At 35.4% G+C, this 13,551-nt stretch overlaps 1 protein-coding gene across 1 annotated transcript; it reads right to left on the reverse strand.

Moving 5' to 3' along the window:
- Positions 1-1,816: 1,816 nt before the first annotated feature.
- Positions 1,817-8,190, reverse strand: LOC107803070 (beta-glucuronosyltransferase GlcAT14A-like). The gene is made up of 4 exons (XM_016626670.2): positions 6,580-8,190; positions 3,111-3,186; positions 2,897-3,012; positions 1,817-2,548 (listed from the first exon to the last, which is right to left on the reverse strand). Exons 1-4 carry the CDS (start codon positions 7,217-7,219, stop codon positions 2,031-2,033), a joined length of 1,350 nt encoding a protein of 449 aa, XP_016482156.1. The 5' UTR covers positions 7,220-8,190; the 3' UTR covers positions 1,817-2,030.
- Between the last annotated feature and the right edge of the window lie 5,361 nt (positions 8,191-13,551).

Raw genomic sequence — 13,551 nt, forward strand, 5'->3', positions numbered from 1 at the left:
CATTGGCAAGCTGTGAAGTGGATTCTACGGTATATTCATAATACTGTAGATGTCGGGTTAGTTTTTGAGCAGGAAGACAATCAGTCTGTAGTTGGATATTGTGACTCAGATTTTGCGGGTGATATGGACAAACGAAGATCAACTACTGGTTATGTGTTTACTTTTGCAAAGGCACCAGTTAGTTGGAAGTCTACTTTGCAGTCAACAATTGCTTTGTCTACAACAGAGGCAGAGTACATGGCTATTACAGATGCTGTAAAAGAGGCAATTTGGCTTCAAGGATTGCTAAAGGAGCTTGGTGTTGAACAAAAAGGTATCACAATTTTTTGTGATAGTCAAAGTGTTATTCAATTAGCGAAGAACCAAGTTTATCATGCAAGGACGAAGCACATTGATGTTCGGTATCATTTCGTACGAGAAATCATAGAAGAAGGTGGAGTCACGGTGAAGAAAATTCATACTACAGAGAATCCTGCTGATATGCTGACAAAGGTGGTGATTGCGGTCAAGTTTCAACATTGTTTGGATTTGATCAACATTGTTGAACACTGAAGATTGAAGATGAAGACACAACCAAAATTTGTTATTGAGAGAGAATTGAAAATGTGGAATTTTGCCAAGGTGGAGATTTGTTGAAGTTTGGCAAAATGCCAAAGTCCCACATTGGTTGGGAGTTAAGTTTGGGGGGATTTTTCCCCTATAAAAGAAGGTCTAATGTTTAGGATTGAAACACACCTCTCATTTGCCTTCTCATCTGTTTAAGGCATTTGTATCTTCTCTCTTTAGTATTATTTCACTTGTATTTTTGGAGTGGAATAAAATATTGGTTGTGTCCGAGGAGTAGGCAAAATTAGCCGAACCTCGTAAATTCTGGTGTTCCCTTTATTATTGCTTTATTGTCTTATTTATTATTTGGTGGCTGTCATAATTTTTGGTATAGTAGTTGTGACTTATTCACACTCTATACATTTGGCTTCCGCAACACATGCATCATATTCTTGACAACCAATTCATGTAATATTGGATATTCATCTTTGTCTGGTAGTTATACTAGAACTCCAGTATATTATGCTGGAGTTCCGGTATACTTATGCTGGAACTCCATTATAATATCCTGGAGTTCCAGTACATTTATGCTGGAACTCCATTATAATATACTGGAGTTCCAGTACACTTATGCTGGAACTCCAGTATATTATGCTGGAGTATTTTTCGGATTTTGAACAATGTTTTTGTTCAGATTTATATTTACATGAAAATAGGTTAAATTTCAATTACTTTTGAAACTGTGGCTATTTTTGAATGACCACCGGCTATTTTTGAATAAACAGCTGGACCCAACACTGGAGACAATAGGCAGGACCCCTACCGTCTATGTAAATACGGACCTTTGGCTCCAAGAAAAGATGAGGAATGAGAGAAGTCGCTCTTGTACAATGTGCCAAAAAGGGACTTTTTAAGCATAGAGAGGACTCCTCTCTTGTCTTATAGTTGATAGAGACAGCATAAAAACATGAAAATCAGTGCTATATAATCAGAACTAAGCATTGTCAAATAGATAATGTACATTCTTAGTTCTAATTCGGAAATGGACATAGCCCCTCTGGACATTTTTCATTAAGGCTTTAACAATACTTGATAATGAAATCCACCCACCAAAGCTAGAGCACATAGACTCACTGAACTACGACTCGAACATGGATCTTCGGGTTGAAATTCGTTTTGCATGCCCAGAATTACATTCGGAAAGTTATTCCAATTGTAAATAGATGTGTGACTGATACCAGGGGTTAGCACTAACTTGAAAGATCATTACTGAAAAAAGGAAAGAGCAAAATTTTACATTTGAAACTGTGATCTATCCATACAACCATGTACACTTGGGTCAACTGAACTTTCACCTGTGAGGTAACACTACATCTTAAATGGTCTCTAACCATTTGCAGCCAACAATGGCCAGTCACTGGTCATTTTCTTTGATTAGTTATATAGAGAACATCATGAACAAGGTGAAAACAACGTTAGCAATCTTAACTCTTAGTTGAGCATTGTTTACTACGAAATTCTTCAGATAGCAGTTTGTTCATAAGCTCATTTAACCTATTAGCACCAGGACCAGGCCTAAACACCGAGTCATCTCCTACCATAGAGCAGGGATCGGCTCCGTCACCTGAGCTTCCATTACACCATGCTCCTGGTGCAAAACGATTTGTACGGCCAAGCAACTCTTTGTCAATCTTGTCTAAGACAGCATCATCCTTGCGAAATTTTCGAGCAAATGGTGCACTGCTATTAACCATTTTGTTGAAGTCCTTCACTGCCAGTGAAATAGGATGCTGCTTGGGAGGGGTATCCCAAGCAATGTAATGCAAATCATGGCCTATTGCAGTGCTACGAAACTCTTCGGAGTTGCAAATTACCGTATGAAAATAGCCTTCTGGTGAAGAAACAAAATTTGTATAGTACATGAGCAGAGTTCTCGGGAAGTTATCCCATCCCCATATGCAGTACTCCACAAAAGAGCGTGTCAGTATCACCCACGCTGAGCCTAACCACCAAAAAGAAGATTTCAGAGATATAAGCATGGGGTGAATAGAAGTTGCAAAATGCATCCTGCTTCAATAATTTCAAAAAAGGGAGAAAAATATAAACTTGGGTTTGAAGAAATATCCCATGGCAAGAACTCAAGTTCTCTTAATAATACAGAATATATCATCACAAGTAGAGCAGGTCATGAAAATATAAGAGAAAACTTAAAATTTGGTTTAAGAGTTTCTAGTTATTAGGTTCTCATATTTCAAAACTATAGTAAAACACGCAAACTGAACATAACAGGTAAAGAACATAATCCATGTGACATTAGTTGGGTTCATTTCTGGCTATTAAATAAAATTACCTGTAAACAATGTAAAAGCTGTAGGTAGTGATCGCCGTTGAGAAGTAGTGGCAATGTCAGATTTCTTAGACAAATAAAGACCAGGATCAATAATAATAGGTTTAGCCCTCTGGTTCCTGCAACACAACAGAACCCAGATTAACATTGCAAGTATTTTATATACAGAAAACATATCATGCCTGGGCACTTTAAATTGAAAATTTAACTCACTTACAGTTTCCACCCATGAAGCAGCATATTTTCAATGAAATTCAGGTTTCTGGACAAATTAGAGAAAACATGGAGCAAATCTGCAACATTTAATAGCCAAATGAATTTCATTTTGCATGAAAGGGATGAGTGATTGAAGGAGCGAAAAGTTCAGAAATTAACACAATGTTCCAGAACCTAACATTTTCAAAAAGATTTATTACGAAACAAACCAAACAATGAAATTCTTGATTTCTTTCATATGCATTTCTTGATAAAGTACCTCCTAATCAAAAGCTTTTTCCACATAAGTCTGAATCACATGTTACGCAAATACATAAGTCTATTCACATGGGTAAGTGTATTGGATAGAGTAAGTTCATTCCAAAATCCAAGAAAAGGTCATTCCAAAAGACATACTTAAGACTGAAAATTGGATCACAGTATAACGAAACAACCATTTGCAATGCTTGCATGCAAATGTATCACTTCCAGCAATCTCTTTAATTTTCTCGTAGAAAGTTACAATGTCCGCACCCCCGAATCTTAAATTTTAGATTTTGCCGAATCCGACACTCGGATCCGTGCCCGTATCGGATGCCCGCACCCGAATCCGAGCAACTTAGCACAACAATACTATTTAGGCCACATGTCCCATCTTTGGTGGCTAAACTTCTCAAAACTTTTAAAGCATGTTCTTTGCTTCCGCATTATCTCCATAACATTTGATATTTAACCATCTTTAAAACTAAATGTGAAGATGGAAATAATCTCACTTCATGCTAAATAATATGAGAGTTTAGAGCAGAAACTTTCCCGTCCTTGACAGTCAACCTACCAAACTTCTGAATGCAGCATTTTCTTACATGTTTCTAGAACCAAAAAGAATATGTTCACTTATTCCCTGCTAGATGAAGTGTGATATTCATTCGTCTTTCCTCATATTTTCATAATACTTTTTTCTTCCTTGGCCTATCTCACTATTATTCGAAGAAGTCTTTCCCTATTATTTTTCTAAAGATGTTACAAAACAATAGATTTTTCCTTACACTTGCCAGCATCTATCATTTTCTCCACTAAACTAAAGGGCAAAATTGTTATGGTCATAAGATTGTACCATGATTCGTTTTTATAGTGAGCCTTATGCCATAACTTGAACAGGATTTTTCTATGTTCTTGCAAGGAAGGGAAGAGGACAGGAAAAGGACACAGCGACCAAGACATTGATACCAAAGGATCTTAAGTGGTAGATTTACTTAGTTTTAGATGTTGGAATAGCAGGAATATCTAGTCAAGTTTGATTGGCTGAGTGGTAAGTCGAGGAAGATTTGCATTTGCTGGAATAGAGACAATTCGTTGTGTGTGTGTTCACTAAAAACTGACATAAGAGAGAAATTGAATCAGAGTAAATGAGAAATAGGAGAAGAAAAATATTGATTGCTATCAACTTTTTTGGGTATAACTAAACTAAATTCATCCGCAAAAAGGTGCTTGTATAGAGGAATAAGCGCCTTTCTCGACAACAGTTCTATGTCGAGCCTCAAAAGTTCATTTGGTAGATATGTTGCTCCTCAAATTGCGTTTTCCCATCAGAAATGTGAGTACTTTTTACCATTTATATGGCAAAGAGATTCTTTTTATTTAAAAAGAACCTTTACAATGAAATTCTAATATTATGGGTGATGCTTCTGGAAATGTTGAAGTGATTCCTTGAATTTGTCTCTTTACTTATTTTATGACCTCCAACTATGTAACTCCAGCCCAATTCTGTCTATTATTGATATCTCAATCAATTTCCTTGAGAACCCGAAATTTTCTTAAATCTTAACTAGTTCTAAATCAATCAAGAATAAGAATTCTATACAGTACAACTGAAAGCACCAAGAATAGCCCCCTCCTTCCATATTTTTCTGTTTAGTGCTCCTATCACCATCATCAAACCTCAGCTTCAGTTATTTTTCAAACTTTGAGCCACAACATCCAAGGATTTAAAGCCCCAAAACCCCTCCTTTGAGATGAAGCCATCATATGATTTATTTGGTTAAACAAGAGTAAGACCCTCACAATTGTCCTACACGACACAATTATAACTAATTTCCATACCAAACAGTTTTTAAAAATGATATGCAATTGACAACCAAACCGACCCTATCATGCAAGGTTGATACTCACCAGCTATACTGAGTGTCATAGACAATAACAACATATAAGTCCCATGTATCACCATGGATTTCCATATAATAAGTCTTGGGCTTAGACTGGCAAAGGTAAACATATAGTGAAACGGCATGCTTTTTAACCAAATTAAAATGGAGCTTGACCTATATGTAAATGGATTTTTAGTTCCATTTTTGTTTCAAAGTAGAACCAATGGCATCCTTGTGGCCATGAGTTTGCAAACCTCTAACCACATTACATGTTCATCATTTTGTTCTTGATTGTAGTTTATTAGTAACTCCATTCTATATTAAGAAACATGCTTGACTAAAGCAGAATATGAGAGAAGAAAGCCGAAATGTGTTGTTACGCTAGCGGTATTATTGAACACATTCCTTACTTGATCCCCAAAATAAAAAAAGTGGTTGTTGAAATATTTGAGAAGAGTATTGATGCCATGCCTATAGTATAAGATTGTAATGCATCTTGACATTTGGAATGTCATAAATTTTGTCATTTAATGAAGAATAATTTTTTTGATTAGTCCAATTAAGTGGATCAAGCACCAAAAAATTATCCAACTTGTCAAACGAATCAACTATATTCCATTTATTAATTTAATCTCCACTTCATCAATACAAATTAACTCTTACGGGCAATCCTATGAAGCACTACAGAACAAGTTCCTTAAAATGTCTGCCAGAAGGTAGGCACACCAGCTGTGATTTTGCACTAGGAATAATAGAACCCAATGAACTATTTATCAAAAATAGAACTTATCGAGCTAAGCTCATTCATTCAATTTTTTCTTCTACTCGTTCTTAGACACTCTCCAAAAGAGAGCGTTAAGCAATAGATGAAAAGTTTACTTGAAGACCCCCTAGCGAATAGGCACTTCTTTTGTAAGCTGGTGAAAAACATGTAACCCTAACTACAGTTCAGTGTCTCGACACTGTAACAATAATTCGGCCAAATATGTCATGCTAAATCATTGTATACACAACGTCCTAGATGCACTCTAATATATAAATAAACAATGAAGTCTCATGATCATGCAAATTAGCAACGAATTTACCTAATATGCTAGGGCACTAATGACTCTCTATCAATCACATCAGGCAAAACTATATAAATAGGTAATTGCCAAATGTTCTAGTAAAGGTGAAGATGAAAGTTCAAAATGGTGTTGTGAGGCTATATCTTTGGATGTTACCAGTCTATAGGAGGAAATATGTTGCTAAGGAACCTTCAAATAACCAAGTAAGAAAGAAGCTAATAAAAGAATACATAGAAATATATGATCGACGGCCTATAGCATAGGAAGTAAGCACACTTACCATCTTGAGTCACTAGCGGATAATCTGAAGCACTGAGATTGATAAACCAGTCCCACTTTGAACTTTCCTTGAGCAGAATGGATATAGCTTGAAGGGTACAAGCAATCATCGTAGGGCCCTTATACGTCACTAAATTTGACTGAGCCATTACTCGAACGTTCTCTACTTTGCGGAATATGGGATCATTCTTCACCGACATTGTTAAGTTCAATCTTTCTCGAGGTGGAGCCTCAAGATCCATATGTAGAACATACTGATTCCTTGGGTGATAAACCGCTTGCAAAGTCCTCATCATTCTGTGACTGTCACCCTTTGTGCCTGATATGAGATAAGCAAATCTAGGTGGTTCACTTTTTGCAAAGCCATTTGATTGAAATGACTGGAAATCGGATTCCACAAAATATCCATCCGATTCTGCTGGCCTAGCAAAAGAAGAAACCATATCCAATTGCATTTGATCTCTTCCATATGATGATGGATACAACCCGAAAATAGTTGTTGTGAACAGAGTAATAGACACAAACAAGCTCACAAAGAATGGTATTTTCCAATGTCTGTCGCCAAATACCCTTCCCGAGTGAGAATTCAAATTTTTATCATTAAATACTCTTCCTGAATAAGAATTGGCATATTTCCTCATGCTCAACAATTGCTTCTATCAAATATTTCAAGGAAAAAAGAAGCCAAATTTCATGAGTTGCAAGCAAAAAGTTTCTAAAGACTTAAGCTTTTCCCTTTGATCTTCTCAAAATAGAAGAAGTAAAGAAGAAAAGGATGGAACTTTAGCATCAAAGTGAAAAAGATGATATGAGGGTAATTAGTAGAAATGGAGGTCAAATTATATAGAAAGCACTGAAGCTCAAAAGCTTCCAAATCTCCACCGACTAAAAAGTAAAATTCTTGGTTTTAAGTTTTACTATCCAAGCAAACTCATTCACAATGACCATTACAAGTAAAACCAACCAACCAACCAATAAAAGGAATGTTAAAAATAAAAGGACAAAACAAAAAAAGAGAAACAACAATGTACGACTAGACTGTGGAGTAGAGAAAAAAGGGTAAAAAAAACGTATGAAAATAAATTCAAACCTAAAAATCAGATATCCAACAAGCAATAAATAGATTTCCCAACTCACCCTATTTCTCCTAAACCTTAGATCTAATAACCATTTGAGACAAGTTAGTTCAATAAATTAACTTTGTGTCTATCTCCAAATAAAGAGGGTTCCAAGAACCTGAACAGAACATAAATCAAATAGGTGGTGATCTAACCAATAAAAGAAACTCAAAACCAAATGGGTTTGATTCAAAAACTGATCTTTTAATAGAAAAGTCCAAGAATTTGCAGAAAAAAGAATTGGGTTGAAATAATGGCAGCTAAAGTTTAAAGAACCCCTCTTTCTGAAAATAGCTCAATTAATCAGAACTTTCGAAAGGGGGGAAATATTCTTACAATACGCAATAAGAGGAAGAATTTGATGTTACAAGATTAGAGAGAGCTGAGCTGGGGTTGAGGGCAGAGAGGGAGAGGTGACCGTACAGACTTGCTTAAGTTGTAGGTAATGACCTAATATTATAGTACTATAATTATACACTTGATTAGTTTGGTATTATTGAAAAGACTGGTAATTTGGAGTTAAGAACAAGGAAGACATAGTTAATAGAGAAGTTTTATTTTGTGTCTCGTACAATTTATATTTTTGTCTCACAAATTTGTGGACCAAAAAATTAACTCATACAACTAGTGTTACGAAACACAAAATAAAATTTTTCTAAAAAGCAAAAGCTTTAAAGACACGCCTGAGTAATTATTACTGTTATGATATGATATTGACTCGTGGCTTTATATGCAGGAATTTGGAGTTTTTGGTTTTGAACATTATATCCAACGTTTTGGAACTTGAGTTTAGACTCTGTTTCCCTTTGATTTTAACCTTATTGATAGACTCAAGATTAAGCATATGTTGCCGAGGTGATTATGTGTTATAACAATTTTTAATTTTTTTTATCTGCTATCCAATATTTATTTTGGGACAAAGTCAAATTTTAATTTAAAGTTTCAACTCATAACCTTTTATTAAAATTGAAGAATTACTTATCACCCACCACAATCACAGATGGTTATACCAATTTCAAAAGCTAAAGGAACTACCATCGATTCTCTCTTGTCACCTTTTTTTTAATGTTGCATATGGGTTAGTATTATGTTTCCAAAAAAATATGAGTTACTAGTATTTTTCATTGAGTTAGACTATTAAGTAGGCAAGTCAATGCATACCTACAAGTACAAGTACAATATCATTTTACTCACCAAAATAAATAATGAATACTCCCTTTCTTTAGAAATAGTTCTCAAATTTCACTTCTCGATAATGACCAAGTGATTTTTAGTAATTCTCTTATTTATATGTATATTCTTAGTTTAATTGCTGAATAATTAATAATTATTTATTTAAAAAATAAATTTATCTCGTCTTATTAGCTTAGTATATTAGTTAAATGAATTATGATGGGTGAAAAGTAAAAATAAATTAAAATTGATGAGATATGTACCAATGTGCATGAAGCCCCACCGCAAATGGAAGGCTTGCCAGGCCGTATGCTTATGAGTGTAGGATTCTTCGAAAAAGTGCAGGCTGACTCGGAGACCTGGGACCTTAGCTTAGTAATGAATAAAGGAAAGTTCTTCGAGCTTTCTCCCCCAGTGGCTTATTTCGGGGGTTCCTTAGGGACCGATTCACTCTGCAAAAATTGAGTGAACGCAGAAAACCTTCCACTAACAGACAATCGTATTTTTCACAGGATCTTTGTCGTATCTTATCTTATTCTTCTTGAATTGTCTCGAATTACCTACAGAGTTTGAGGGGTTCACTAGATTTTTGAATAGTGAAGTAACTTGAGGAGTGGCTTAAGCCTTATTTAATTGCACCTAATGGAGGTATGAATTTTAATCATTCAGATCTTAGCCATTAAGTGCGTTTATTTTTTAAATCTGAACCTTAATCATTTAGATCTTAACCATTAAGTCTGTTTATTTTTTTTAATTTTACAACCACTTAATGGGTTTGAATAGATCTAATGATTAAAATCTATAACAAAGTGTTAATATCATTAAGATGTTATACATTCAAGAATTTATGTCAAAAATATATTTCACTATTATTTATACACTTTCATCACTAATTACCATCATTACTGCTATCGCTCTCCCTCACCATTATAGATTGCCACCACCCATTACCATTATCCTTAGTCACAACCACCACCGCTACACGAATGTCAGTTGTCACTACTACTATCCATCATTTACAACCATCATTACCACAACAATCAGCAATTACCATTATCAACCACCCACTATCACTCATTACTGTTATCAGTCACCACCACTATCAACCATCACAGTTAACTACTACATTAATCTACCATCTACTATCTATAATCACCACTATCAACCAACACCACCATCAGCCACTACTCAGTCGGCACCCACAACCACCATTGTTAGCTATTATTGCCAACAACAACCATATAATTTTTAAAAGATATTTTATTAATGTAGTATTAGATTAATTAGTACTATTTGATTTGAATTCATACCTATTAATTTTTAAATAAATACAAGTTTTACCTTTCAGATGTAGAGAAAATAAATAGTCTTAATTATTCAGTATTCAGTTCTTAATGTAACATCTTAATATTCAGGTGTATATCTAGATTCACACGTTTTAATTTTAATACACATATTAATATTTAGATGTGTATTCATGTCACAACCCAAAATTTCCACCATCGGGACCGTGATGGCGCCTAACATTTCACTTGCTAGGCAAACCAACGTTAGAGAATTCTTAACACCAACCTTATCAAATTTCAATAATAAGAATAATTAAGATGAACATAAATTAAAATTGCTTTGCGTAATAACATAAACCCATAACATTTGAAACATTTAGGATCTGGAGTCACAACTCACGAGCTACTACAATTAACTACAAATAGAGTCTGAAAGGGAAATACACTATTTTGAAGGAAAAGAAACAGTAAAATACTAAGACTAAGGAGAGATTCCAAGGTGTGCGAACGCCACCAGATCTACCTTGGGTCTCTTGTCAATTAATCCAGCGGCTAACCTCACGATCAGCTCGGGCCAGTACCAAAATCTGCACAGGGAGTACAGAGCGCAGTATAAGTCAACCGACCTTATGTACTGGTAAGTGTCGAGCCTAACATCGGTGAAGTAGTTACGAGGCTATGACAAGACACCTACAAATGAACCTATAAAATTTAACAGTATATATACAAAGATAACGGCAAGAAAAAGCTAGACAAGTAATATCGGGAGGGGAACATATTGAGGGGATCACAAGATAAAGAATCATATCAGTAATAAGAACTTGATCAACCAATATACCTTGAACCAATAAGAATAAGTAACACAGTAAAGTAAAATGCACGGCATCACCCTTCGTGCTTTTACTCTCAACCTCACCATATAATTAATAGAAACGTCACGGTATCACCCTTCGTGCATTAACTCTCGTAACATGGCATGACATCACCCTTCGTGCATTAACACTCACAATATGGCACGACATTACTCTTCGTGCATTAACACTCACAATATGGCACGATATCACCCTTTGTGCATTAACACTCTCCCTTACCAAAAAAAACCAATGAACAAATGACAATAGGGAGATAGAAATAACAAGAACAAGTCTTACTCTAACATTTGGTTCCACAATACCAACCTCAACTTTGATTCAATACTCAATAATTACCGAGAGTCTGTAAACATGATAAGAGCGATCAACATCACGATTAACTAGTTTAAGCATGAATAATATTATCAAGGAAAGCAACAATTATAAGAATAAGACCCACCAGCATGCTATAACCCGACAACAACGCATAGGTACTCGTCACCTCACCTATACGTTGTTCCTAACATCTAAACACGTAGCAAATAGGCAAATAAGTCCAAATCCCTCAAGACAAGGTTAACCACGATACTTACCTCGCTCCAACGGCCAAACTCAAAGCTCAACCACAGCTTTTCCTCTCAAAAAAGCCTCTGAACCAATATAATCTAACAAATTACCAATCAAACGATTCAAATTAAGCCTTAGGAACTACCCATAATTGCAAAGAATTCAATTTAGGCCATTATTGAAAAAAGTCAACATCCGGGTCCGCTTGGTCCAAACTCGAAATTCAGACCAAAACCCGATTACTCATTCACCCCCAAGCCCGGTTATATAATTTGTTTTGGAATCCAACCTCAATTTGAGGTCTAAATCCCCAATTTACCAAATCCCAAATTTGTACCCAAAAACCCTCAATTTTCACCATGAAAACTCGAGATTTTAGGTTAAAAACTTGTGAAATGTAGTGAAAGACTGAAAGGATATAGGTTAGGATCACTTACCAACGATTTGGGGAAGATGGAGTCTTGGAGAAATCGCTTCTAATGTTTTAGGTTTTGAAAACTTGAAGAATGAACCAAAAATCTCGTCTAAGCCCCATTTTGATCAGCTGCAGATGTCGCATTTGCGACCTGGGGTTCGCAAATGTGAACATAGCAAATGCGAAGAAGCCATCGCAAATGAGAAGCTCTTCACACTTCTGCACCCTTCGCAAATGCGAAGAATGGTTCGCAATTGCGACCAAGGATCTCCGCAAATGCGACCATTTGATCGCATTTGCGATCACAACCTCCCCCTGTCCCACTTCGCAAATACGAAGCTTTGTTCGCAAATGTGAACTCTGGCCTTCCCAACTACTCTTTGCAAATACGAACCCAACAGTGGTCGCAAATGCGATCATTGACCTCGCAAATGCGAGGTCTAAGGCCTGCAACAAAAATTTGAAACACCAGCCATGCTCTAAGTTAAATTTTCATTCCGTAGCCTATCCGAAACTCATATGAACTTGCTCGCGCGATTAAATTGCCAAAATAATACTTAGAACTACGATTTGAACACCAAATCAAATGAAATTTTCAAGAAAACTATGAAACTTCTGATTTCACAACCAGACATCCGAATCATGTCAAATCAACTTCGTTTCTCACCAAATTTCACAGACAAGTCATAAATATAGTATTGGACCTATACCGGGTTCCGAAACAAAAATATGGACCCGATATTCAAAAGTCAAATGTCGGTCAAACATTCTCAATTCATTAAGCCTTTAATCTTCAAATTTCGACAAAGTCCGATATCTCGGGCTAGAGACTTTCGATTTCGATTCCGGGCATACGCCCAAGTCCCAAATCACGATACGGAACCACCTGGATCGTTAAAACACGAATCCGGATCTGTTTACCAAAAATGTTGACCGAAGTCAACTCAAATGAAGTTTTTAGGCAAAATTTCTTATTTTTATCAGTTTTTAACATAGATTTTAGGAAAGACGTTCGGACTGCGCACAAAAATCGAGGAAAGCTAAACCATAATTTTTAAGGCTTCGGATCACAAAATTAAGTTTCAAACCATGAGATGACCTATGGGATCATCACAATTAAGATTTAGACATATTCGACAACAAACTATTTAAGATAGGCTCGCAAGAAAGTGAGACTAAGATTTTATTTTTCATAGTAATGACAAAGAACTTTCACCAAACTTGAAATTTGATAATTTTTTAAGTCTAAAATATTGTTTTCTTGTACAGAGAAGTTCACCAAACTTCAATTTGATCAAATTTTAAAATAGGTTTTGGTCATAATTATCTCGATAACATAAATTTTGACTACCGTATTTTTTTTTAAGTTATACACCTGAGATCACCTAACTCTTCTTCCATTGTCCCTCGTATCCAAACCAATCATATAAATTATTTTGCACTGTTTAGAAAAAATTGGCCTAACTCAAAATTAAAATATTTTATGACGGAAATATCTAATAGTCACCTACGATTTGAATAGAAAAAAAATAACATTTTCAGATCTCTTATGTGTAATTTTCA

The sequence above is a fragment of the Nicotiana tabacum genome, chromosome 10 (genome assembly GCF_000715075.1).
Source record: "Nicotiana tabacum cultivar K326 chromosome 10, ASM71507v2, whole genome shotgun sequence".
In the NCBI taxonomy this organism is placed as follows: Eukaryota; Viridiplantae; Streptophyta; class Magnoliopsida; order Solanales; family Solanaceae; genus Nicotiana; species Nicotiana tabacum.